Below are 27591 nucleotides of genomic sequence, written 5' to 3'. Positions count from 1 at the left end.
GAATACATGTCCAAAGATAAATCAGGAAAACTAGAATATGTGAAACCCTCCTTTTTTTTGTCTTTTGTTGCTATGAGACGCAGAAAAATAGATCCAACAACCGAAATAACTAATCAAACTGGATACATAGGAAAGTATGATATCTCGTGTATGCTAACCACTACAAAGAAAGGTCATTGAATAGTAGAGAAGATCAAACTAGGAAAAGCCAAGAGACCGGCAGGGCACTCTTGAAGCACCAGAATAGCTCCGCAATTCCGAAACCAAGAAATATTTCGATGAGAAAACGGCCGTCGCGCATAAGATGAATTCGGGTTACGGATACGACATGCCGGTTAATCCCAGGCTGAGAATCAATTCCCCTCGAGATCGCCGAGAAAGCGTTGTTCCCAGTTCCGAAATCCAAGGTCAGCTCTTCTGCACTCTTTTACAAGTACTATGGCATTCAAATGATTCGCTCTGGCGTACAGACGCCACATAGATATGAAATTGACAATGATCTGACTAGTGTCTCTAAGAACTGAACCACGTTCTTCTTGGGAGTGATCTTTCACCATGTGTTCGAAAAGAACCTCTCGGTGGAAGTACCCGTTGGCCTGGAACGAACATAACAAGCAATTCACTGTTCCATCGTCCAAATATTGATTATCATCACCTACGAAGAAGCTTCTTAGAAGTTCTAATCCTTGGCGGCGATCAGAAAGCTTATGGGTAAAAATGTGCTGTTGCATCATGTGCTCGCAGCTGTGTTCTTTATAATCAGCTGTGACTCGCCAAGTACAGCCATTTGGTGCCAATGGGCAGGTATCACGACCATCCAAACATAAGCGATGAAACCAGAATGGAACAGAACGGATCCCCAAGATTTTTTTATTGACGAAATCAAGATTGGGTTGAGCATCGTCGCCTCCGTAATGCATCCTCGTGAGATGATCAATTAATCCTGGGATGTCGAATGGGGCGGATTGGCAAGTCTCTATCAGGCACCGATAACTTCGCGAACCATCATGTTTTCGGAAATGCTCCATGAACTTGTCCTCTCTTTTGAATGGCTTCGTAGTTCGAGGGCACCCGTAAATAGGACAAACTGCCTGGAAGTCTTGGGTGTGGATATTCTTGATATGTCGCTTGAGTCTTGAACAACATTTCATTAGCTATACGTTTGGGTTTTGCTTTGCCAGGAAAATCGGAAATATTAATCGGTAGGAGAACTATGTCATTGCAAAGAGTCAAGTTACTTACTCATATTTACGCGGGAAAGTCTTGTTGCACCCTGGGTAGTAGCAACTCAGTCTGCCCTTTTGCCCTCTTAGAGCAACTTCGTGAGATCTGATATTTCATGTCTTAGCAAAAATCCCGATCCTACATGTCATTGATGCTTACCCATGAGTTTCTCCTGATAATTCTCGGGGACTTGGTGAAGATGACGGTGCAGTGGCTATCTGGCCGGGAATTTCTTCATCATTGACCAATGGGGTTGGGGGAAATTGTTTGCTTAGATCACCAGCTTCTATGAAGCCAGCCATCGATACCTCGACATTTGGTTCTGCCGGGAAAATCTCCTTCCATTCGCCTGAGTCGAAGCTGACCCGCATATAAGCCTGAGGCTCTGGTACAAGTGTAGCAGCATATGAAGTGCTCAGAAGCGTAGTGTTCAAGGACTCTGGTAACGCTAGCTCACTAGTTTCGTTATTCTTTCTCTTCAAAAGATCGGTATTATAATCTGCGGCAGCACCGAAGTCGTATGCTTGCTCGTCAATATCGTTATTCTTCCCCCAGAAGAACTCGGCATTATGGTCTGCTGCAGCACCGAAGTCGTAAACTTTCTCATTTGGTTTGTTCGCCGAACGTCCGCTGTGAAAAGCAGCCCTAAAATTAGCTTGTCTTTTTTTTTTTGCCACTTACCTGGAATAATCCGATGATTCCAAAGTAAGAGATCGCCCTGCAGGGCTTCGGGCGTCGCTACCCAACTTATTGGGCACGGGTTGTGAGAATAAGCAGCCACAAAAAAAGTGAGGCGAGCAAGCGAGTTTGATCGGTGAACGAAGTTTTGCGTATGAAGAGAAAAATGGGTGCCAAAACTTCGAGAAATGGTAGTGGGAACAAGCTAGTATCTTATAATTTTGAAGACAGACCCTGCAATAGGGCGACGGCTTGAATGCAGAAGACAAACCAAGCCTTACAAAAAGATTGGGAGGCTTGCATGAGTCACGTGTATCTTACTTTCTCAACAGGGTCACATGCATAATCTTGATGGTTTGTGAGACGTCAAGTCGTCATTTTTGTTGAAGCATCAGAAAATGAACGTTCATTTGTCACTGCACTTGCTCGCTGCTGTTAAAAGAAAGTTGCCTAGGTATCCGGTATTTCCATGGGTCTAGATGTTGGACCCCTCAACTGTCAAGACATAACTCGAGATTCAATGCCTTAGGCAGTTGGTACATTGCTTCTCTCATCAACGTGCACAACAATCCCGGAGCCCTAGTATGATCGTTCTTGGGTAGCCTGATGGGTGTCACACACTGCCAGAGATATCCAAAGATCCGTTATTTGGAGATATATTTGAGATAAACCTCAGTGGCATATGCGCAGTGAATCATGAAGATAGTGAAAAGATACCAAAATATTACAGTCGATTTAGCTCTAAATTGACTATTCACTTCACATAACGCTCTCATAGAAAAACCATGATTCGAAGTGGAAGCTGGGTTCCATATTTTGACAAGGCTCCATGATGCTCCTTCCCTTCCTTGGATTGTATGGAATTGTTGCTCGTCGTCTTAATCCATAAGAGTGCGGGGAATCGAACGATTTTTAAAGATAAAGTGAATATATAATCATACACATCTTGATAGAACTTAAGATCCGAGTTTAGATTCCAGAACGCTGTCACAAATCTTTTCCAATTTCTTCCTGACGGACAACCTATCCTTAATAATGGCCATGAACAACTTTACCCCATTTTTAGCTTCATACAATGAGCTTGTCGAGCAGTGGCGGTTGCGACTTCGTATACTAAAGGGCATGGAAAAGAAAGCAGTGGATGATGCAGAGCTTACACGGTTGATTTGGGTTTTCAAACTGTCTTGCGTTGAGTTTCAAAATTTTCAGGTTTGTTTGCGTGGGCTCTCCACTTCTGGGACGGCGATACTAATTTTTTCTCAGACCAAGTTGGATTACTTTAGCGCAGAATCTCCATCTGTTGATCTCTTCAATCACTGGCAAGAACTGAGCTCTGATTTCAATAAGATTCGAGCTTGTTTTGCTGCTCTTGAACTGAGCAATGACAGGTGCCACCGTTTCCGAATGGCTAAACCATCTCGTCTTACTACAGTCGATCTATCTAGCGCATCTGTCGATTTTTCCAATAATCATGACAGCAGATCGAATACAGCCAAAATGGGAGGCTCAAGAATCCTTAAGAATAAGCCAAGAAAGCTCATAATCTCCATTCCTGTTCACATCGTCGAGGGTTCGTTTTTCGACGGGTCCAAAAAAGCGCGGATTGTAACAAGAGCGCCGGGGGAGTTGACCTTGATCCTTCGAGTGAGCAAAGAGTATCTAAGCTTAAATGCGCGACCTCCAATCGATATGGAAGAGGAAATGCGACTTTGTGAGTAAATCAGCATTCTTGTTCACTATCATATCTTGACTGACTCTGATTTCGTACCATAATAGCTGTTTTGCGGTGTCAGAAAGCCGAAGCAGATGAGGCAAGAAAGCAAGCAGAGGCAGCTGTGGAGGCAGCTCGGATAGCAGCGATCCAAAAAGCAGAATTTGAAGCAAAAGTTGCAGTCGAAATTGAAGCAGAGGCCCAAGCAAAAGCTGCAGCAGAATCTCAAGCAGAAGCTGAAGAGGAAGCTCAACTTCAGCAGGCCGCTAGCCAATTTCCATTCAATTCTGATGATTCCGCTAGTCTAGAGAGCTGCAAGCAGGCTATCAGTGATGGCAGTATGCCTGTACCAATGTCAAGATTTCAAACCCCCGGCATGGAAGAAATTCGACAAGCTCTAATCACTACCACGAACCAGATGTACCTCAGTCATAAACAAACAGCCAAGGCTTCCATGATCAAGCGCCGAGTTAGGAAGCAGCTTAACCTTAGTCAGAACTTCTTTGAGGAGAATGGTTGGCCAAAACGATGTGAAATAATCATCTTGAGGGCATTCAATGAGGCCTGGGTAAGTCTTCAACCAAACATATGTCGAGCACAATTCCGAAATGGGCTTTAGACCTACTCTACAGTGAACTAACTTTTTCGGCGTTCTGAATAGTCTTCTGGACTCTTGGGATATTAGATTTAGTCTGTGGGAAAAACTCGGTGATCTTTTTATCTGAAGTAAGTCATGTCGAAATTACAAGATCCTTCCTATACTAACTTTACAATAGAATTCATTAACGGCGCTGCTAGGTTATTACTTTGGGTTGGATGCAGAAGTCTATGGAGTCGAGCAATCATTATCGTTACTTGCTAGGAAATTTGTCAATATCTTTTTGCGATTGGTGGTCGTCACAGCTGGGAAAGGCATTCTCTACAGAATATTACATAACATCAATGGGAAAAGCTCATATACATAATTTTGAAATTCAAAACGCATAGTTGATGTGAATGTGATAAAACCTCTCTTCATTTAGTGGAGAGCGCAATGGCAGGTATCTGTGTGATGTAGACTGGCCTTGACCCCGCGTTTGACGACACAGATTCACTTTACGCCATTCTGAGAATCCTCAAAATATCTTCTCCATTTCTTTTTTAGGAGACATATACTCTTTTTAAGAATCTTCGAGGAGTAAATAACTCATTCTTAATCTACACCACAATTTCTTTCTTACACATGTCATACTCGCCCAAACTGCAGTCAAAGAATATATAAAGACTGATTTTCCAGACAACTCTCTCGTCTACTCTTAAATCCGATCTCCAATATCACCAGTCAGGTTGGTAAAGCAAAAATTATATTTCATTAAGACATATGTTGACTTGTTGAATATAGATTCTTATCATTGACCGACTTTCACGTCGATTAAACAATTCGAACTCCGCCTCATGTCGACAGATCACCTCATCGTTAAATTACGCTACACCAAAAGCCAGCGCGAAAAGGTTGAGAAGTTAGTTAAATTGGAAAGCAATATGGCTCAGGAAGATGCCACTGGGGCCACTGGGGGCCAAAAAAACAAGAATGATAAACAACCCAATGCACCTAACAAATCACCCATAATCGAAAAACTGCTATCTCGTATCCGCAAAATTTTACGAAATAAGGACCGTCATGAAATTGTCAACAGAATCAGAGAATGCATCACCCTTCTCGAAGATACAGTTGAGTCTATCGCCACAGAAGATGGAGCAGGAGGCTCGAGTGGTCAGCAACAATGGTCCGCGAAAGACAAAGATGGCCGGAAAGAGATTGAAGATTTAAACCTCATGATTGCGAAATTGTTAGCGGAGAATGAGGAATTAAAGGCTACAAACAACGAATTAATCTGCGACGTTGATAAGGATAAGGCTGAGCTTTCAGAACTGAGAGAGGAGGTGGGACGAGCCAGAGATAATGAGAGTAAGCTGGAGGAGATCACCAACAGTTTAGAGACTTCACGCAACTCCACAGATAAAGCTCTCAATTTCTTGACGTCTCTCAAGAAAAAAGACAATACATACCGAGAGCGCGTTGTTGCATTGAAGAACGAACTGAAGGCATGCAAAAGAGAGAGAGACGAGGCTCTAGCGAATTTGGACCATCAAACCGAGAGCTTCGAGAACGAACATAAAACCTTGATTGATGAGAACACGAAGCTAAAGGCGACACTAACAGGCTTCAAGAGAAAATTAGATTGTGTAATGGAGGATGTGGAGGATCCTATTTCTCGTAAAAAGAGGTAGACTAAAGCGTTGCTCGAAATACCAGCTGCCAATGCTTTCTATCACAATTATGGTCTCGGGTTTATTTGCTTTGGTAAAGTGCTTTGAAGGTTAATTCAGAAGTTTTTTCAAGAAGAGTGTTGATGTTACTCGCACTTACAGTCATTTTACTTAAAGGGTTAGCGACACTAGTTTAGTAGTTTCAAGCTATGCACTTCTGATCACGACGTCTTAAGAATCACTTCTAAATCTTGATTCGCTGCATAGACTTCTGAAATTATATTGATAAATAAATGTCAGCTAGGAATCTCGAGGCCTACGTGAGACTTTATCTTTTCATATTCAATCATGGATTCTGGCCCAGATAGCGCAAAAGCGAGCATTCAGATGTTGAATCTCAACACGCGACATAGTAGCGTTTTATAAACTAATATCCAAGCGATTCTGCCGACATTGAAATCATTTCATCGGCGTGTATCAGACGATATCAACGAGGCTATCACTAAATCTACTTGATACCTGATCACGTTATGTACACTATCCAAGGAAATACACTGTTTTATTCACAAAGCATATATTTCTGTATCAGAAGACACGAGAAAGTCATTTCTGCTTGATAATATTCTGTTTCTCTTTCGTCTTTCACAGTATTGAGGTAATCTCATTGTTCCCACAAAATTTGATTTGAAAGTGAATATATTCAGCGCGTCGAACTAGGTAACTTAAACAACTCTCAAAAAACATTCACAACAACAATCACAACAACGCGCTTTTGCACCTTTGATATTTCACAAGGCTGCGGTAGGTCATATTCTTGTGCCACGAATCGAACCTTGCCCATCGAAAATCGAATAAGCGCATACTACCCCTCTTTCCTTAAAATGAAGCAATCCTCCCGCCGTGCGCCTGTTAAGCCGACAGATCAACCCGGCAACGCCATACACAGACTATCAGATGTCGTACCCCAATTTGAGTCCCTCATCGCATCGTCTGCAGCCAATCAAGCCAAGACAGAATATCGTCGAGGTGAATTTCTTGAGCAGTTAGTCAGTCAGAAATATCCGACAGTGGTGGCCGAGGAGAATATTCAATTTATTCGTGATTCGTTCACCAGCTTCAACGAACAACTTGAGAAACTACATAGGGGTGTACCAATAGTACCTACGGTACTCAGAAGAAGTGCTAGAAATAGTAATGTTAACAATGGCATGAGTGCTAAAGTAGATTGGGAGATGGCTATGGATGTGGATGACGATAAAGATAGAGACTACAATGAAGATGGTGGGGCTGCTTCTCCTCAACTTACCGCGGAACAGGAGGCAGAAGATGAGGAACACTGGCACCAAGCAGTAAATGCTCTCTCAATAGATACGACTATGACCAATTACTTTGTAGAAATGGGTTACCAAATGCCGCCTTCTCCGCCAAAGGAGGAATCGAGAGTACAAGACCAGGAAGAACTTCGACTCCCTAAGCGCAAGGCTCACTCAAAGAAGTGGGTACCAAGTTTTAACAAGAACAACAAACGTACCTCAATGCCACCACCTGATACCGAACAGATGTTTCATAATCTATCCATACGCAATACTGTACCAGAACAAAATGTTGACACAACCGGTAACCTGGTTGGAGGTTCATTAGAGCCATCGCTTTCCAGTCCATCAATGCCTCCTCCCAAGCGTGCCAAGACGGCGTCTTCATCCTCTGCCAGATCACACTTCGGACCCAAGCAACCTCCTCGCTGTGCCTCGTGTGTGCAAATGAAAAAGAACTGCGATCGTCAGACTCCTTGCGGAAGATGCTCTGGCATGCGCGATTACAAAGTGTGCATTCCATACTGGAGAGATTTGCAAAGAAATTCTGAAGCAGAGAAACGAGAGTTGGGATTCTGATTCTGGGTGCATGTGTGCACTTGGTGTGAGTCTTTTAATTTTAATGTTTGTGAAATAAGTGAACTGATTGGATTACTAGTAGACTGTATCCTGTTTCTCCCTTGAATACGATAGGCCATGATAGTGTTCATTAAGTGGAGGAACGAGATTTTGTCATCTTGTCGATAAGCTGCAGTGTGATTGGCGCATATCTCACCTTCTTTCTTTGGAAAATTCATACTTGAGAGATGGATATATGATCACCTGATGGCTTTTTTGCAGGCTATCTAAACATATGGAAGCACTTAGGGGTGGCCGTTCATGTGTTGGCATAGAGAACGATGTTTCCTTTCTTTCATATTCTTTCCTTCGTAATAGATGTTTCTTTTCTTCACTCACGTAATTCCAGACCGTTCTAAGTCTCATGTCATGAATATGAGTAATGTAGAATGATAGATAGAATGATATTACGATGATATCAGCATATTTTGAGGCAATGCAGTGATCTTCTGAAGTTCCATGATAACTATGAGCCTATGTCTCATTTCAATGATCATTTGCAAGCTGGAAAGTAGTCATTTGGTAAGTATTATACCACAGGTTCGATTATCCTAAGCATAGAGACGATGGAAGCAAATCTCACATGACATCATTCTGCTCACCGCAAACTCTCCCACTTCTAGCGCAAACAATTTAGGTTCTACTCAGTCATTTGGAGGATTTTCACGTTTGCTGTAGCTCAATGCATTAAACAAGCAAAAATCTCATGATACATGAATACTTGCACCCACGGATCTACAATTACATATCTTTCTCACAATAAAATTTATTAGTGGTGTATTTGCTTCATACCAAAGCAACATAAATGCAAATACTATCTCACCGCTTGCAAAATTTCTCGGTGCACGAGGCTGACATCTAATCTGCCACTATTGGGATTTTTCTTTGTCATCAATTCTGCAAGAATAGTTAATTAATCTTTGAGCTTGAAGAAAGCAAATTTCATTTTTCCCTTAACTTCACTCAATGGTCCATGCACTGTGCCCGTTCACTCTCAACAGTCCTCCTGAAAATACGCGAGCCACATCACGCTAACCCATAATGGAATTGCTCTTGGCTTCTTATTGGTTAAGCGAATCACTATAAATCTAAACCGCGCTAAATTGAATTCTGGACCTTGGTATAGTATCGCTGGTCAAACAATTTTTGTGCCCGACTACAACCTTTTTGATTGAATTACCCACGACCATCTTTGCGAGAAACTTCCTACATCCAGAACAATTTGGTAATCTCTACGATGGCTTCCTCAACCTTTTCCGACATGCTAAAATCTCCCTACCACCCCGATCACATTTTCGGTGACGAAGATACATGGTACGATGCTCCCGCCGACTTGCCACAAGAAGAAATCGAAGAATATTTTGATGCTCTCGAGAAGCATGATTGTGGTATCGGTTTGGCTGTGAGTAATCTAATTCATTTGATCTTACCTCTATGAAAGGCATCCTTTCTAACAGAGGCAAAGACCAATAGATTTGTCAACGATCCAGAATGGAATTATTGGCCTGTACTACCTACAGTCCTTCTCAACGACGACATCATCATCTTTGTTACAGACGAAAATCTCCGTCATGATGCTCCGGAATACGTTCAACTTCAGGCTATTCGCGCAAAACTTTCGAAGTTACATGAGGATCATGAAAGCGATGTTCAGGTAGAAGACCACACTATTAGTATGGCGCTCGAAAAGCTTTGGGCTATCACAGAAGCCTTATACGAGCCAGAAAATATTTATACTGGTTCTGATTACAAGAGAAAGAAAGATTTGGTACTGGAGAGAATTAATGAATGTTCTCGGACAAAGGAACGTCTTGAAACCGAATACACCGACACTTTCTCAAAGCTTGCGAAGGAAGCGCGAGCAATCTCACAGGAATGGCAGAAGGATCGCAGGGAACGCGAAGCAGAATTGGCTGAACAACAGATGCGGGCGAACAACTCAGAGACACAGAATCGTCTCCAGAATGTATTGGGAGAGAAGGCGGAACTGGAAGGCAGATTGGTTTATCTCCAAGCCGACAATGAGTTACTTGAAACCCGTATGGATCACTTTAAAGAAGCTTATAAGCATCTTCGAAGAGTGAGAGAGGGTGTATTGGGAGAGCAAAATCAGACTATGAATCGTGCGATCGAACAACGAAACGATGAAAGAATTCGAGTTCGAAATCTTCAAGCCCATCTCAGGACACACCGTCAAGCGATCATCCTCGAAAGACGTCAACGAGATATTGCGCGAGAGAACTGCAGTGCTTTGCTGAGCAATTTGGGTAGGGAAAGAGAAGAGTTGACATTGGTAAGAAGAGACCTATTTGAGGCGAGAGCTCGGGCAGATTATTTGAATCATGGCGTTGATCTGCTCAAAATGAGGTTGAGTGATCAAATAAACTGGAGTGATGTGCTGGAGATTCATGCAAGACAAGGAGAGGTATTCAACAGGATGGATGGAGCATGGGAGCCTTCAGTTTGTAAGCGTAGACTCGAAGAGTATGAGGATCGTGAGATGGAAGAGAGAGCAGCAAAACGTGCGCGTCGCCATTAGTGGTGTATGACTAATGATTGACATGATTAGTGTATTTCCTTGATGGCAGATAGATACAATGTTCAAGAATATTATGTGATAAGGTATCCTTCGTTCCATTGAGACCACGAAAAATTCTTTTAAGACCTTATTCCCATCCTATCTGCCATATTCAGACCTGAAACGTACTTGAGTCTGACACAAAACTTCATATTAACAAGCATCGTTTTGGATTGAGGCACCCATGCCGATTGATTTTCATCTTCAAGAAAACATTCCATCACGAAGTAGCGCATGGTTTCCAACATATGATACAGAGAGATTTTGACACACTTCAATATATATACGGGCCTATGAGGTCAACTGGAGATATGAAGCTACTTCATCAACCTTTGTCGTTCTCAGAATTCGTATGCGAATAAGCACTTGGCAGTCCAAGGGTTTCCGCAAATCCAACCACAGAAGTCTTTCTTGATATATATCTCAGAGTTCATCCTCGATATCAATCCTCTATCATTCGTTAGATGTTACTCAGTTCTCCCATTCTACCATACACCTGTCCCAATCATCAACATTATCTACAACCGTGTCAATAAAAACTCCGACTGCTGTTGGAGCAAAAGTGGTGAATCATATGGCTACCCGCCACCATGATCAAGCTCAACCAGTACGGAGCCGCGTCGTATGCTAGAAAGGCAAATAGAATGATTCTCAAATTGACCGTGTTGAATAATACGGCATTTTCATTGTCGCTAATCACTCACAAACAGCCAGCGTCGCTGTACTATATGAGAGCGTACTGAAATATGATCTTCCATCTAACTTAAAAGCATTTCTTCGCATCAGTTTGATTCTGATTCTTTACAATAAGTTTCTTGACATCAACTTGACTTGATAATAGAGAGATTTTAACTTACAATTCCAACCCTCCAACACAACATTTCTTCACGACATTCATCGTGATAAATATTACAACTCAAGTTCATACTTACAGAACAAACACCTTCGCAATGTCTACTTCTTCTCAACCAAGAGACGCCGCCGCACAAACCGTTGAAGATATATTCTTCGATGCTGCCGAGGAGATATTCGAGGACGCCTTGGAGAACCAAGAGCTTAGATACATCGTAAGTTCGCCCTCACTCCCAGAAACATATCGTTTTTTCTAACTGCTTCACAGGAACCACATCCATATCTTGCCGATCCAGACAAAAACTATTATCCAGATCTTCCAGCAATTTCCCTGCGAGATGAAATCCAAAATTTCAATTCTCAGGAACCAGCTCCCTATGACGAGGATGATCCTGAGTATGAAACGCTTGCGATGGTTGAGGATTTACTCACCGAATTACAAGAATATCATGAGACAAGGATGAAGCAGGAAGACAGCAAATATAGACGTGTTATGGCTCTCTATGAGAAAGTCATCAATCGCGCACATGATCCTTCGGAGATGCGTACACGTGAAGCTGTCATGAAGGAGAGAGCACTGTATGTCAGACGCCTGAACGAAATTGCGAGAACTCAGAAACTCCTGAACAGAGAGTACTTGGTTGAATTCAGAGAACTCAAAATGGATGGAGGTGCCATCATGGATAAATGGCATTCAAGACAAAGCTCGCTGGCTGCAGTCCCTCACAAGCTGGCCGTTGAAGAACATGTTCGCTGGACAATGCTTAGACAGAAGCAACTTGAGTACTTCCACGACAAGACGAAGAACCTAGTCAATGAACAGGCCAACCGAATCCGACAACTTGAGTATGCACTCGCGAGAGCCCAGCAGGCACCCGAAAATACTCCATACGTCTATCATACGACGACTAGTGTTTTAGCTGACGCATATCACATGATGTATCAGCAACGAGTGAACCACGGCGTCCAGAATGTTGTACAGCCCAGTGCAGTTTTGGGGCTATCCGATGATGTTGCAGTTCCAAATGGGCAAGAGCAAGTGAGTGCGGAAGAAAACCTTGCTCAAGCTCAACAACCACATGATTTCCAGAACCAAGGAAATCCGGAGCTCGTGACGGATTCTGGGGAAATTGACCCATCTAAAATCGCAGATGGCCAACAAGAGGCCGTCCACAAAACAAACGTTCCTCAAGCAAGCCAAGCATGGGATTCTCAACACCAGGAAAGTTCAAAGCTCGTGGACAACGCTGAGAAAAGCGACGATGATACCATCTCAAATGGTCAAGCTGAAGTGATCGAAGAAGGAGAAATTGCTGAAGTAGAGCAGCCAGTCAATTTCCAACAGCAAGAGATTTCAGAGCCAGATACAAATCTTCCTCAGGATCAGTCTAACTTCTTGATACCCAATGGCCAAGAAGAGCCAATCGCTACTGGAGCCAACATTTTCGAAGGACAGGAACATGCTGCTGACAACACACAAGAAGTCCAACATCTAGAAAATCCTCTACCTTACCCCCCTCTAGGTGCTGCAGTCCCTATTATTCCAAATCAACAGGTAAAACAACACAGCTACGTCAATTTTATGGAACACGATGAAGATCCAGGCCGTATGTACCCCTTACATTCTAGCGATCCAATCAAGAAAGCATGGGCCAGAAAGAAGTTGGATCTAGACTTTGAGAAGAAAAAGAGAGATACGATAGATGAGATCATGGAGACAGGAAGAAACGAGGCTGCGTTGGAGAAGTGGGCCGAGACAGTCAATAGTCTCTTCCAAGAAGCCTCATCAGATCGCCGTGCTACAAAGCACATGATCCAGGACTTCGACGAGAATGAAGAATCCGATGATGAGTATGGCCGCAAGCGCACTTTCGGTACATACGAAGAAGACGATGAACGTGAAGAGGAACACAGCAGAAAGCGTGTTCGCTCAATAAACACGGTAGGTTCACCTTTACTTAATTACTACCAAGAATTGTTGCTAAATGAACTACAGATCCCTCGTGGTAGCCCGGCACCTTCACTTGTTTTTGAACCCACACCGGATGATTCCTCTGATGACGAAATGTGGGAGGAGCCAGCTACTGGATATGTTGGTCACGATGGCGTGTATTATGACCCAGATGGACGACGCCAACACACGCAGGCTGATGCTGGACAAGAATATTTCGAGCATGATGTCAATGATGGTGGCTCCCCTGTCCGCGATTATACTCCACCTTCACCACAGCAGCAAAACCCAAGCCCTTCAAGTGCTCCGGCTTCGCGGATCAGATCATATGCTTCTAGATTTTCTGCCACTAGGCGCAATGGTTCAGCACCCGCTAGACTTAGGAGGGAGCGAATGCTACGAAGTCAATGGAGTGAATGGCAGAATAACCGAAGTAGCCCAAAATAGGAACTCTATTGACTACATGGGAGTTCGGGTTGAGAAAATGTCACAGGCTTGATTGTGGGGGTTAAGAATCGTCCATAAGTTGCAAGGTTAACGGCAACATATCTCGCATGGCTAAGCAAAATTATTTTTGGATGATTTGAGATATTGTAATGGTGCTAGGGTATGGAGGCATTTTAGAGATAAAGGGTTGATTATTGAAAAGTGGTGGAGGTACCTGGGATATTACGAGCTTGTGTATTCGTTGCAAGGAAGTCTGGTAGCATGGGCATATATCGTTTGGGGAATTCTTTTCTGACGGCCCTCTGTTCGCATAAGGCAGGAATGGTTGATTCTTCCTGCCCCTCAGTTTTGTTATTTCTTTTCTCTTGCTTTTTGATTTAGTTTTTAACACAGCGGCAGGAATCATACATATACATATATGTATCTAAATAGCATAAAATGGAAGGAATCACCTTCTCCCCCCAAAAATACATATCGAAATCCAAGTCCTCTTCTGCTTAATCTCGTGAACAACAATTGATCAAATCTTCTCATTTCAACCATCCACAATAACTTTGGGTAGAATCATATTACTAACTTCATTCCTGTTCGAAATAGTCGTCATAGCTTAATCAACTCGAACGTCAAGTCTAAGCTACACGATGGCTGAACTAACTCAGTGCCTCAAGCCTGGCTTCTGGGCTGTCTTCATAGGACTGGCTGAGCAGGCTGTCTGGTATGTTTTCATTGCTCTCAGAATAGAATTAACCATGACCAAGACATTCATTATGCTAACCATTCATCAAAGTGACCCCTCAGAATTCAGCAATAAAGAAATTGCGGAAACGGTTGCCTCACTCAGCATCGAGAGTACAATGTCCCCACTTCCATTTGAGATTTCGCAAATTCTCACGATGGTACTCGATTTCATGGTATTAATGCAATCATCTCTCCTCACGAGTCCATCGAATCTTTTGTGGTTGATGAAATCCGTCTTTTCGATTTTATACGAGTACATCTTGAAACCTTACATTACGTTCTATAAACTCGTCGGTCCTGGTAAACTTTTTTATCTTGCCGTCGAAACATCGTCAATTTTCCTTCTCATCGCTTTCTATTATCTATACCGTGGTTCTATTGCAGGCTTGGGATACGGAGTCAAATTTCACAAACCCAGAGAGGCCCAAAGTATCACTGATATCTCGAACATTGCTCCAAATTGTCAACTCAGAGAATGCACCATCTATCTCTCGGCATGGTGTAACATGCCTTTCAACTTGAGAGCTATGAAGGCCAACATGGTAAAAAAGTCCGACGATAAAATAGAGGTTTATAAAGGAGATGAAAAATTCTTTTTGGGATGGAAAAGGAGAATCAGGTTTACTTCTACGGAATACATTCCCATATTCAAAGAGATGGTAGGAGGTCTATATGCCCGTCTCAGATGGACTCACGCAGCTCTTTTATTGCTGCTTGTGTTGATCATACAGATACCAGCTGTGTCAACGAATGCTCAGTTAATACCAGGCATTGTTCTTCAGTGCCCTGGTTTGGCTGCAGGAGTGTTTTCCACCTGCTATCGGTATATGGAAGCAGCTGTGATAAAGAAGGCTCAATTAGTACCAGGAATTTACAATCAATGCCTTGTTGCGGCAAAAGAAGTACTCCTCCTCGGCTATCAGTCTCTGAGAGAATCCTTTTGAAGGCTACGGCGAGATATCGCAACCTTGACTATGAAAGTATGAATGAAGAACTCCGTAAGGAAAGAATGAGCGAAGCTATGCGTGCGGTGGAAGTGGGCGATGGGTATGAAGTTGTTTATGACAGGACACAAGCTTTCATTGCGCGCTTCCGTAATGTCAATAATATAGTGCGAGATGGATTATTCAATTTGCTTTGGGTTTGGTTTCTTTTTAGCTTTTTGCCATGGATACGCCATGTTTTGCGAGAAAGAAATCGTCGAGCTGTAGAGGGACACAGGGCGGAAGGACCTTAAAAGCAGAGAAAAGGCAAAAGAATGTGTGTGTTTGGTTGTTAGGACGCCTGTATAGGCCAGCGAGTTATGAACTAGGTTTACGATGAGATCTCAGAGGGATTCATGTTTGACGTTCGCGTCAATAGTAATTGTTAGTAAATAGAAAACAATAATAGCGTTGGAAATATCCGTAGATTTCTCTCCCGCCGAACAAATGTTGTGAAATTTCACTGGAGAAAACTGGATGGTGCATAGGATCTGCTGAATCACGATTTCTTTGTATTACTGATGCTTATGCAGACAGCTTCAAGAGTTCAATAGACTTTCCATGCTTCACTCAAAGCTCAAGAAATGACTCATTTGTCACCACGTATAATTACAAGCGCACATGATATCTTCACCATATCTTTCATCATCCCTAAGAGTTGCAAGTATAAGTAAATTAATTCATGTACGTATTAATCTTTCTGCATACTACTCTTCGCCCCCATAGACCCAGCACTCAATACCCTATCCCCCGAATAATCCTCTCAACCTTACTGCAACGTTCCATCAAGCACCAGATTTCTACTCGAGCTTCCTACATACACCGTCTTGGGATACTCGCTAATAAACCAATTTTGGGTTACCGGATCCCAGTTACTGATATCACGTCTCGTGATGCCGTATTTGAAGGTATCGGATTCGTTGGGTTCGAGCTCCATGTCGTCGAAGCCGCGGAGAACGATTTTGGGGTCGGTGGGTCCGCCGAGGGATATGTACTAGGTGGTGGGGTTAGTGGGTTGTGTGGTGGTGGTATGGGAGGAAGGGGATAGAGGGGAAGAGAGGAAGAGAAAGAAGTGGGGAGCTTACGAGTTGGGGAATTTCGGTCCCAGCAATCTTGCCTGTGTTCTTGATTGTAGCAGTAACGGTATAAAGCACATCATACAAACCTGGATTGCCACCCGGTTCACCACCAGCAGCGAGAAGAGGTTGTGGGGTGCTATCCTTTGAATGAGGAGGAGCTTGATCACTTTGATTTGCGACCACAGGACCATCAAGATAAGGATACACATAAAGAGGAACCTTGTGGAATCCTGGTGGGAATTGGGCAGCTGATGCATTGTAATTGATTTTACCAAATGTTGGAGCTGATGATGTTTGTCCTTTGGTGGGTGTGTAAGGGCGAGCATGCTTGCTTTGAATGCGCAAGTCAGAGTATGAGAATGTGGTATATGAAAGACCGAAACCGAATTCGTAGGATGGCTCGATATTCTTGGCATCGAAGTGACGATAGTCAATGAATACACCTTCCTTGTAGTTCTGTTGTGGATTCGGAGAGGAGATGGTGTAATCGACATCTACACCCCAATCTTCACGAGACTTTCCCCATGTGAAGATGGACTTTGCTTGTGGGTTAACTTCACCATATAAGACGTCTGTAATTGAGTTTCCGGATTCTTGACCAGGTAAACCAGCCCACAGGATGGCAGTTACATTGGGATGATTCTTGTATGCCTCAATAATAACGGGTCCGATTGTGTGGAGGACAATAATCGTGTTTTTGTTGATGGATGCAACAAGATCAATAACAGCATCTCCATTACCCCATAATGTGAGATTATTTCTGTCTCCTTGGTTGCCATCGACTGTAATGAAAGCTTCTCCACCATTTGCATTGGCGAAGACTAGTGCTACATCAGCACCTGTTGCAGCTGCAGTGATAGCGGCGAAATCGTAATTGTCGCTGACGTTTCTAACGATGGTCGAACTATGGCCATATTCTTCTCCTGCCTTGGCTTTCAATGCTGTGACTGGAGATATCAAATAAGGAAAGTTTGCAGTGCCAGAACCCCAACCCTAAATTAAGGAACACGGTTAGTGGATTTCATCAATCAGGTTCTAAATGGAGAGCATACCATTGCAAGCGTGCCAATATTGCAACCTCGATCTCCACAAGCGTTTGGGCCACCTGGATTATCATGGGCATCCTCTCCAATAATAGCCAAGGTCTTTGGATTTTTTAACGGCAATGCACCTTTGGTGTTCTTCAATAGAACCGTCGACTTTGCACCAATTTCGCGAATAAGTGGGGCGTGATTACCTTGCACATTGACATGTTGGTTAATTTGGGTGAAGTCTTCGTTAGCCAGGGGATGTTGATAACCATAGGTACTGAGATTCCAAGAATTGAAGTTCACTGGAACTTTGGCTGTATCTCTGCCAACTTTATAGTATGCAGACATGATTCGAACAACCATGTCATCAAGACGCCATTGAGGAATGGTTCCATTCAATACGGCGTTGGTCAGATGAGTTCCCCAGTAAGTGTTACCTGAAGCAAGATTTTGATCTCCAGCCATGGTCATGCTGAGTAACATTAGCTCAGATTCCTTCTGTGAAGATGAGAAACTTACTCAAGTCCGGCCAATGCACTAGCAACTCCAGAATGCTGTGCCCACCAATCACTCACAACTAAGAAATGCTATTAGCCTACACTTATGTCAACAATTCGAAGTACATACCAAAACCTTGGAAGTCCAATTCATTTTTCAACAAGTAATTAAGGGTCCAACTATTCTCTGATCCATAACTTTGATTAATACGATTGTAGGAACACATGACGGCACCGGCACCTGCGCGAACAGCATCTGCGAATGGCCTGCACAATCATTAACTACATCCCGAGACGAGATATTTGACACTCACCATAAATAAAGTTCGTGCATGGTCTTATCATCCACATTTGCGGATAATGCAGCATTTCCGGGGCCAGGCTCCCTGAAATGTTCTTGCTCATTCATAATAAAATGTTTAGCGCAAGCGACGACTCCAGCATCCTCTGCAAGAGAGAAATTGTTAGTATGCATCCTCGTATGTGAAATTTGGAAGACAGAAAGTTGTTAAAGGGGATAAGCAGTCTTACGAATTCCTTCAATTGTTGCCATCATACTAACTCCTGTAAGAACAGGGTCTGGGCTGAAACCTTCCCAATTCCTTCCACCTGCTGGTACTCTTCCAATTGGACCTATTCCAGACTGATTAGATCCAGCATTGAATAATATGGCAAATTGCTTACCAGCTACAGGGCCCAATTGTACATCGATACCCTTTCCCCGATGTTCCTGGCCCATAGCAATACCTCGAGCATTAATCAAGTCATAACTCCATGTTGCAGCAGCATTCATTCCAGCAGGGAACGCAGAATTCTGATCAGCTAGCCATCACGCGTCAGTCATTATATAGTCTTTATGTTGCAAGGGAACTGACTAAATCGAATGCCGAGAGGAGAATCTTGGAGGCAAAGTCCCGGGAAACCCAATCGTGGAATTGTACCAGTATTTCCTACACAAGATTCACCTTCCCAACCAACACCGGTGGTAAGGTTAACTTTCTCAAGGAGAGTGAGCTGGCTAACAAATTTCTTTGCTTTGGCGTATGCATCTGCCCAATCACCATTGCCGTTCATCCATGGAGATGGATAACTAGGAGGAGAGAAATCTCCATCGTTTTGAGCAAACGCAGAGGTTGCAAAGAATACAGCTGATGTAAGCAATACTAAGAGCTTCATTTTCGTAGCAATTGCTCGAAAGCTTTCTGGAGATGAAAGAGAGAAAATAGAAAATTCTGGGGTCCCTCCTTCCTCTTTAAGGAAAAAATGGTAGGGATTTGCATTGAGCTGAGAGGGAAATTACGAGGGTCATAGTGAATACTGAGGGTAATAAAAAATCGCCTCCGCATATGAATCATATCGTAACTGGACTTTCGTGCAGCGTGGTAATTTCACACGGCATCATGCATATGGCTCGGGTAATCTAAACTAGCTAAAGCTTCATCTGCACGTTTCCGTGTCAAATTGGAAAACCATGAACTCATACAGCTCTTCCCCAGATTATCAAATTAAAGTAAAATTTCCTTGTATATACCCGATGGCGGGACCCAAAAGTCTGGGGTTACTGGGGTCTAGCTTCGGAGGCTAGGAATGACTTTGTTCCTGTCTCTATGAGTGGCTCGAAGGACGAGCTGCTCCGAATGTGCGCCAACAAGAACACTCGACATGCATATACAATCGGTCCGAGAGTGTGACCGACGAACACTTGGGACAAGTTGTTCTTACCTAGGTATTGCAAGGTATCATGATTCCGAATAGTAAATCGAATTCCCCTCACTTGGCGGGGTAGTGATACAAATTTGATGGTCATTTGTGTTTGTGCATCCAATACATGCAAAGTTAGGCAGGGTTGGCGTCGGGTAAAGTACCGCAGATATGGTTAGTCATTTCATTTGAGTTCATCTTGGGTATTCTCCCATGACCATCACGAGAAAAGGAAACTTTCCTAAGTCATGTGTCGTACTGTTGAGGCCAAGAACGAACGGCGCAGCGGCGAGCGTTTGGAGGCGCGGATATTAAGATGACAGAATGTGAACCGGTATTAAGCCGTCCATGGAACCAAATAACTGGTCAAGATTGAAACACGTGAGGAAAACAAAAGACGGCATGCCAATCAGTGTTTACTTCGGCATTTAGATGTAAGGAATAGAATTGCTCGCTTAGTAATGAAAATGAAGGGTAAAATATGCCTCTGGCTTGTAACAATTGATTTTGAGATATTTTCTTACATTCTCTCGAAGAAAAATGAATCGATAGGAAGCCATGTCTTGCAATCATAGGTTTTCGTTTCTTCATGCCCAAATCATAATGCTGTTGATGATATTGATGAGTAAACTTAAGAGAGATATTTTGATGTTCTACATTTCGAAGTTACATCGAAATGGGTGGGGCGGCAAAGCCATACCTAATATCGACCCTCAACCTCTTTTGCCCTTCAACGGTTTCCAGCTTGAGAGTTCATGGCATCACATCATGCCTCGAGACTACGGCATCCGGTTAATAGAACAAAATGCCAACACTCAAGCCTTCGGACAACCAGAAAGTCGTCTCAAAGTTGATTGGCGGAGACGCACCCGAGCAATCAAACAGCTTTAGTTGTGAGATCTTTCCATGCGGAGCAACCCCCGCCGGAATGTAACCCGACTCATGCAGGGTGCAGTTAACCACACAAACAAGAAAAAGAAAAGAAAACTCCTCACACCCCACTTTGCTCTCAATATAGAGCAGAATCAAGCACCTTCCTGCATCTAAAATCGATAATAAGTCTTTGTGGCTCAGTTGGTTAGAGCGTTGGTCTCATATTCCTATATGAGGTGATTGTTAACAGTCACTCTAGCCATCCAAAGGTCGAGAGTTCGAGTCTCTCCAAGGACATTTGGTTTTTGTACATTCTTTTGATGGAATTCTACCCCGCTGTTTTGTTTTGCGAAGAGGCGAAGGGTTTCTTGCTCTTTTGCCCCACCCATTTACGGATTAGACGTTGAACTAACTGCCTTCGAGTTCATCTAACAGCAAAGAATGGATTGTCTCGTCTGTCGTGAATTACATCATTTTGTGAATCACCCATCGAGAGATTATTGCAGCAAAGTTGCAACAATGCTTTCTGAGGAGAATAGGCTGATAGAGAACCTGATGAGTATTCACGCCTACATCTACACAAGAAATCGATAAGAACTGTGAAAATCTCAGAAATCACTGGCAAGAAGATATCGAGCATGTGGTTTTGGACTTTTGAAGATACTTTCTTCGATCATTTCAGACCTTCTCCTCACCTCGTCGGCACCAAGTTCCATGCTCTCAATTCACTCTCGCTGACAATATCTCCTCCTCCTCATATTCTTGGCATCTAAAGTATTTCAGACTACCTACGTGATCACTACAGTTTATCAAGTGGATAGTTTCTCCTCGTATTTTCTAAGGCCGTCTTAATTCTACCAGACACATAAATGTTTCGGGAGTTTAAAAAGTGACCATAGCATCGAAATACTTACTTACCTCTATACAACCAACGCAAGTGCCCACATAAATAGTCACAAATATTTAGATGCAGCATTCTCTCCTTCCATTACAAATACAGTCTATATCCAAGTCCGACTGGTGAATAATTGTGTTTCGGTTTCGAAAAATGGGTGAATGTTTACTCCAACCGAAACTCTATACCCCGAGGTTCCCCTCAAAGTACGATGGTCTCATCTCATTCAATACCCTATACAGCTCTTTTTCAAGTTTTGTTGCATATCTGGTTGGCCCGAGAGTTAAATAGATAGACTTAGATTAATTTTACTCGGGATTTGTTGCATATCTAAGCTGGCCGAGAGTTAAATAGATGGAATCAGGTGAACTCTACTCAGCGTTTGTTGCATATCTGATTTGCTAAAGATTTAAAATAGATGGAAAAAAATGACTTCTTCTAATAGTTGATTGATTGATTGATTGATTGATTTAATTAACGTCCTTTTCTCAGTCCAAGACTATTTAGAATAGCTAGACTTTAAGAACCTAATAACTACTAGTGAATATCTATAATAGATATATTCAATTTGGAGGAGTAAAAACAAATACTAAAATGCTATACCCGATCTCTATTCGGAATGCAAATAGAGATTAAATAGTCTTTATCCTCTAAAATACTTTCTTCCTTACTCTTCCCCTATTCCTAATCCAATTAAAATATCCCAATATCCAATTTCTCTTTTTAAAATCCTAAATCCAATTTGCTATCCCTCTCTTTCTATAAAAGGCAAAAATTATTCCTTTCCGAGTTGCCTTCAATATAGCAAAGGGTCCTCTTATTAATAAGGTAGCAGAAAAAGATATCATTTTTCTCTATCTTTATCTTTTTTAAACTAGCCTCTTATATATCTTCATAAACTTAATATCCTCCAGCTCTTATTAGATATATATAATCGAAACTATTGAAAATAATAAGGCAGAGCCGAATCCTAAGCCCTATTACTTACACACAAATCAATTCGGAAAATTCGAAAATTCGAAAATTAAAAGAAAAACATTATATTATATCAATGCCTAGAGTATGATATTAATTTGAAGGCAATAGCATTCTCTATATTGTATTATTGTAGTATTCGAGTGGCTGAAAGCCAAAGGATATAAAAAAGGATTATAATATAAATAGAATGATAGCAAGCTTTATATCGAAAAGACTCTTCTAAAAGAAGAGATCTATTATGTATTATATTTCTATATTTGAAATAGTAATCGATAATAGATATTGAATCTAACCAGGACTTTCATAACCTTTGTATTTGCGTCTAAAGCTAGTATTTAACTCTTTATAGGTATTGTTATTGTAAAATCGTAATATAATCCTTCGCTATATCTCTAAACCTCTCTCCTTCCAATTCTTCCAATTCCATCTATGACTTAATCTTAGCTCTGCAGACTCTCAAGAGAGAGCTGGAGGTTCGTAGGATGCACCGCGTACAGGTGTTGAGTCTTCGCATCCCTCTTCTAATAGTAATAAATCTTGTTGAGTTTAACAGGAGTTGGTTACTTGATTGCCTAGTACTTGATTACTTGATGTTCTTGAAATTGGCGAGGTAATCACTTTATGAGGTTCTTTTCCTCACTCATACTTGCTCAGCTACTTTCTACGGCAAGGTACCTAAAGTTCTGTCTACCTATCTCATGCTACCTAATGAATAAAATTCCCGTGAATATACAATTCTCTTGGCAAATACATTACAAGGCAAATGACTACCATATTCGTACATGAGATGAATTTATACGGTTATTCAGGAAGTGAATACATCGTCACCAATTTCCACAACATGCAGACTGATCAGCAACAAGTTTGCCGTATTCATTAACTTTACGGTTGCAGTATGTATTCTTTTACAACCGACTTCATTGTTTGACTAATACATATGGCCATCATACCATCATATCAAACTTGCGTTTCTTCAGCTCCTCTGTCTACAACATCTAAACTCCTACTCTTTGGTGTATCTTGAGCGCAGAGTTACGACCTAATACGTCAAAACCATTATTTTTCTCTGAGCACAGTTACTCCTGCGCCCGCTACTCAATCGATCTCACATCTTAACAAACCATCTATCCGGATTAGCTTCACAAACCATTCCAAACAACCCCATTATTCAACTTCTCAACACAACACAACCCAACCCAAACACCACCCTCCAACCATGAAAACCAAATCCCTCGCCTCCTACCCCATCCTCTCCTTCCCCATAACCACCTCCTCCTCACCCTCTTTTTTTCATCTTCCTTCTCTACATCCCCCGCCTCCTCTACCTCTATCTCCGAACCCGCATTTTCCGTTTCTGGAAACGCAATATGACGAAACGGATATCTCACTTCGAGGCTCTTGATCTCGCGCGCTCGGGGCAGGTAGAGGGAGTTGGAGGGACGCAAGGGAAAATGAATAGAGATGGGAATGTGAGAGGAGATGGAAAGAGAAAATCAAAACGAAGATGGGATTGGGATTTAGAGAAAGGAGATGCTGAAGCAAAGAAGAAGAAGAAAATGAATGGACGACGAAAGGGGAGATGGCGAAGGGATGGGATTTTGAGGAAGAGGAGATGAGGGAGGGAAGGAGATTGGGGGTGGCGGAGGAGAGTAGGTGGTTGCATTGTGCGGGGAGGGATGGAGATGATAATCGGGAGGATGGATGAGACTTGGGAGTGGAGATGGGGGAGAGAATGAGAGGGAGGAGTGCTGTGAGATTCAGATGGATAAGGAGCTTGATGGTTGAAGAGCCAAGATTGAGGATTGGGGATTGGGGGATGAATGATATCCCCAGCGAGATGTAAATACAAGTGCACGGCATCATCACATTGTACATCTGGTTATCCACTCGATGGGAGACCTTCTCCCACCGTATCCGGAAAACTCGACTTCTCAGTCTATGAACTCAGAGTTGCGATGCGGAAGCTAGGTAGGAGGAACGGGATTTGTGGGGCGAGATGAGAGAACGTCCTAGGAAATTTGTTATAAAGGGAAAGAAAGAAAGAAAGATAAATAAATAAATAGCAGAGCTAGCTAGTCTCGCTCATGGTTTTTGCTAATATCTAATATTTTTAATCATATCGAGTATTAATAATTACGCTCTTTCTTTCACTCATCTAGAATGGGAGATTTGTATTTGTGATGTGAGATGTGATATGGAACATGGAATATGTAATATGCTATTATGGATGTTTCGTAAGTAGATATATAGCTATCTACCTACCACTCAAAACAGAAACACATATCCAACAACCCTTCTTCCTACCAGGAACCAGTAACCAGGAACTGAAGAAAGCGAAGAAGAATCCTAAGAAGAATCCTAAGAAAAAGAAAAGCAACCCACAAAAAAATCAAGAGTAGACGGGAAAAAGAATCACACGATGAAAATCTTCCTCTCTCTATGAGATGATACTGTAATCAATTCCTTAGTAGTGGTGTACATCGAGAGATAAAATTCACATTCAGATTCACAATCAGATTCAAGATTCAAGATGCTGTGAATAAATGTATCACGCACGATAGGTGCGATATCAATTCTTTTTTTTTTTCATGATTCAAACAAATCACGGATTAGATTAAGCAGATTGATTGGGAAGATTGAGTGAGTGATTCACAGGAACGAATGATACGCGAGGAGAAGAAAAGGAGGGGAGAAGGGAGAATGTGTGTATAGATCCATGTAGATGAAAGTTCTCAAACTCGAGGTCATATTTGGTATTGATTATTAAGACGATGGGATTGAAGAGCTGACAGACTCCTGTGATATTTCCAGAAAAACAGAAAATGCTTTTATTCAAGTGCGTATTGACTATTGACTATGTGTGATATCCATGAAGTATCTATCGATGCCTTCCCATAACGTAGATAAAAATCTGAAAAGTGAAAATGAAAAGATGATTTCCCTCAACGCCATTCCATGCATCGGTTTACCCATCTGTCCATCATGACAAGAAATAGAAAGAGTATGTATGTATGCTAGCTTAATAACTTTCCCACCGTCCATTCAACAATGTTCATTGATGAGAAAAAGAAATATTCGTAATGATAAATGAGACTATGCAAGAACTCCCAAACTATGCATCTATGCGCCAAACCGATTGGATATGAAAATGTGAATGCGGATCAAAGCAGATCAAAGCGCGAAATCAAAATCCTTGAAAGCAGCCTTGAAAGACTCAGCATCTTGTTTCTCCTCAGCCTCTGTCTGAGCACAATCTCTCCACTGGATTCTCTTTTCCAAATTTAGAAGTTTTGCGAGAACCGTTCTACCAAATTGGAGATTGAAGCGAACATTCCAATCAAATGGCATTGTAATGCATTTGGTAATTCCCTCTAGAGCCTCGTCGGTAGGAGGTGTCCAGATCCACACGCGGAAGAAATCGCCATCATTTTGACCGATTCCTGGATCCCTCACCTCAAAGGCTGGGTATTGAAGATTTTCGGCTTCGACTCGGAAGGCGGCTTCAACAAGACCCTTTTGGATGGTTTCAATAGGCATAGGAATGAGCTGCCAGTGTGTATGAACACCATTGCCTTTACTGATCTCATAGGTAACAGCGCCCAGCTTGTTTTCGCTGCGTTGTGCAATCATTTTCTGTAGCGCCTCCTTGTATTTGTTCATTTCAACGTAGGTGTTATTTTTTGACTCTTCCTCCGGGATCAGGGCCAATGTAGGCGAATGAGAGAGAGGAATGATCAACGCATGTGCAGGAAAATTAATGCCCAGGGAAGCATTTGTAGTCGCTGTTGTCAAAGGTCCTTTTGCAATTGTCAAATATGCATCATCACCAATTGAAGCAATAAGGTGAGTAGCCAAATTTGGATTTGAAAGACAGAAAAAACATTCACCGGGCCCAGGGGGTGGTTGTCTTTGACCTCTACGTCCTCGTCCGCGTTTATAATCATTGCCACCGCCATATCTAGAATATGGTTCCGGTTCAAGAGCTGTTCGTTTCCTCTCGTTGGGTCGAGCTACAAATGGCGACGCTGTGGTACCAGTGGGCAATGGGGCAGTTGGATCGACTGTTGCTTGTAACGTGAATGCATATAAGGCTTTCTGTTTCCGAGGATTGCCATGAGGGGCCAAGGAAATGAATCGAGTGAGGGGTCGAACGTCAGGTTCATCTGAAGTAGGGGCGTGAAAGAAAGGTTCTCGCTCATAAAAATAATCTGGAGACACAGAAAAGTGATAACGAGGTTTCAAAGCTGCGCAAAGATCTGCGATATGATCTCCTGCAATGGGATCCTTCGAGTCATCAGAAATTGGTATTTTGGAACCCGTTCGGATCGATTTTGGCCACAACGTCGTTAAAAGAATATCCGCTGTGTGCGCTCCATGAAGAGCTTTCGCATCCCCAACAGTGTGAAAAGGTAAATATGATTCCTTCGATAAACCCCCAATTATATTTTCGTCGAGTTGACCACCGAGCGCAACTATTTTAATTCCTTCTGAAGTTTTCGTGGTACTTCTCTTTGCGAGATAGTGTAGGTTTGGACATATCTAAGAGTATGAGTATTGGTATTCCCCGCGTTCAAAGAGTGAATTAACGGACCTCCTCATCTTTCTCAATCTTCTCGATGATTCTTTTGGGCAAAGGTAATGATCCGACAGTGAAGTATGTAGGTAATGGTATGGGTATCTTTCCCGTAATGAGGTTTGTAACTGTATCTTCGTCTTCTGTGTCTTCAGCTCCAGCGAAAAGGTTTCCAGCCACGATAGCAAGGGCAAAGTTATTCTTGAGTTGCAGCGATGTTAATTTAGTAAAGACATTGCGTATATGACCGTTCACGTCGCCGAGAACAATTCTGTCGATCAATTAGTTCAGTTCGCAAAGGTGAGGTGAGGTGAGTTAACATGCGATGATGAGTGGAAGGACAAGCTCAGAAGTACCGCCAATACCTATCTCTATTGAAATTTTAAAAGGAAGAACTTACATCTTAGATGCCATGTTGATCTTCGAAGCCGCCAGGTTGTGGGAGAACTGTAGGTTGTGGTGGAGGTCCAAAACAATAGAATATAATGGTATCGTAAGGATAATATTGACTTCAAAAGTTCTTTGCGACGCGATTTGACTTCTCGATAAGAAAGCTCAAAAGCTCATATCTTAGCGTCACGCTAATGCAAGGACGGCAGAGTGGAGACTGTTGCTCGGGCG

The 27591-nt window shown here is 42.4% G+C and overlaps 10 protein-coding genes across 10 annotated transcripts; 7 read left to right on the top strand and 3 right to left on the bottom strand.

The window, feature by feature from the left end:
* Nucleotides 1-353: 353 nt before the first annotated feature.
* On the bottom strand, nt 354-2246 carry EAF02_009888 (uncharacterized protein; the record flags this gene model as incomplete). Its single annotated transcript, XM_038905936.1, has 5 exons — nt 354-1134; nt 1243-1329; nt 1384-1854; nt 1906-1962; nt 2224-2246. The coding sequence occupies 5 exons, from the start codon at nt 2244-2246 to the stop codon at nt 354-356; spliced, it is 1419 nt and encodes a 472-aa protein (XP_038754359.1).
* A 691-nt stretch (nt 2247-2937) lies between these two features.
* EAF02_009887 (uncharacterized protein) lies at nt 2938-4298 on the top strand (the record flags this gene model as incomplete). Its single annotated transcript, XM_038905935.1, has 4 exons — nt 2938-3111; nt 3166-3613; nt 3679-4181; nt 4275-4298. The coding sequence occupies 4 exons, from the start codon at nt 2938-2940 to the stop codon at nt 4296-4298; spliced, it is 1149 nt and encodes a 382-aa protein (XP_038754358.1).
* Nucleotides 4299-5047: 749 nt separating this feature from the next.
* EAF02_009886 (uncharacterized protein) lies at nt 5048-5884 on the top strand (the record flags this gene model as incomplete). Its single annotated transcript, XM_038905934.1, has 1 exon — nt 5048-5884. One exon carries the CDS (start codon nt 5048-5050, stop codon nt 5882-5884), a length of 837 nt encoding a protein of 278 aa, XP_038754357.1.
* An 860-nt stretch (nt 5885-6744) lies between these two features.
* On the top strand, nt 6745-7755 carry EAF02_009885 (uncharacterized protein; the record flags this gene model as incomplete). The annotated part of the gene is made up of 1 exon (XM_038905933.1): nt 6745-7755. One exon carries the CDS (start codon nt 6745-6747, stop codon nt 7753-7755), a length of 1011 nt encoding a protein of 336 aa, XP_038754356.1.
* A 1276-nt stretch (nt 7756-9031) lies between these two features.
* EAF02_009884 (uncharacterized protein) lies at nt 9032-10333 on the top strand (the record flags this gene model as incomplete). Its single annotated transcript, XM_038905932.1, has 2 exons — nt 9032-9196; nt 9260-10333. The coding sequence occupies 2 exons, from the start codon at nt 9032-9034 to the stop codon at nt 10331-10333; spliced, it is 1239 nt and encodes a 412-aa protein (XP_038754355.1).
* Nucleotides 10334-11322: 989 nt separating this feature from the next.
* EAF02_009883 (uncharacterized protein) lies at nt 11323-13622 on the top strand (the record flags this gene model as incomplete). The annotated part of the gene is made up of 3 exons (XM_038905931.1): nt 11323-11439; nt 11493-13166; nt 13221-13622. The coding sequence occupies 3 exons, from the start codon at nt 11323-11325 to the stop codon at nt 13620-13622; spliced, it is 2193 nt and encodes a 730-aa protein (XP_038754354.1).
* Nucleotides 13623-14263: 641 nt separating this feature from the next.
* EAF02_009882 (uncharacterized protein) lies at nt 14264-15304 on the top strand (the record flags this gene model as incomplete). Its single annotated transcript, XM_038905930.1, has 1 exon — nt 14264-15304. One exon carries the CDS (start codon nt 14264-14266, stop codon nt 15302-15304), a length of 1041 nt encoding a protein of 346 aa, XP_038754353.1.
* An 808-nt stretch (nt 15305-16112) lies between these two features.
* EAF02_009881 (uncharacterized protein) lies at nt 16113-19126 on the bottom strand (the record flags this gene model as incomplete). The annotated part of the gene is made up of 9 exons (XM_038905929.1): nt 16113-16337; nt 16429-17415; nt 17475-17925; nt 17973-18030; nt 18081-18217; nt 18265-18397; nt 18482-18583; nt 18635-18772; nt 18826-19126. The coding sequence occupies 9 exons, from the start codon at nt 19124-19126 to the stop codon at nt 16113-16115; spliced, it is 2532 nt and encodes an 843-aa protein (XP_038754352.1).
* A 4638-nt stretch (nt 19127-23764) lies between these two features.
* On the top strand, nt 23765-24013 carry EAF02_009880 (uncharacterized protein; the record flags this gene model as incomplete). Its single annotated transcript, XM_038905928.1, has 1 exon — nt 23765-24013. One exon carries the CDS (start codon nt 23765-23767, stop codon nt 24011-24013), a length of 249 nt encoding a protein of 82 aa, XP_038754351.1.
* Nucleotides 24014-25568: 1555 nt separating this feature from the next.
* On the bottom strand, nt 25569-27384 carry EAF02_009879 (uncharacterized protein; the record flags this gene model as incomplete). The annotated part of the gene is made up of 3 exons (XM_038905927.1): nt 25569-26936; nt 26989-27241; nt 27371-27384. 3 exons carry the CDS (start codon nt 27382-27384, stop codon nt 25569-25571), a joined length of 1635 nt encoding a protein of 544 aa, XP_038754350.1.
* Nucleotides 27385-27591: the final 207 nt, after the last annotated feature.

The sequence above is a fragment of the Botrytis sinoallii genome (assembly GCF_014898435.1).
Source record: "Botrytis sinoallii strain Bc 23 chromosome Unknown BSIN_022, whole genome shotgun sequence".
Taxonomy (NCBI): domain Eukaryota; kingdom Fungi; phylum Ascomycota; class Leotiomycetes; order Helotiales; family Sclerotiniaceae; genus Botrytis; species Botrytis sinoallii.
The sequence above is the reverse complement of the archived record's forward strand: the minus strand, read 5'-3'. Positions and strand labels throughout refer to the sequence as shown.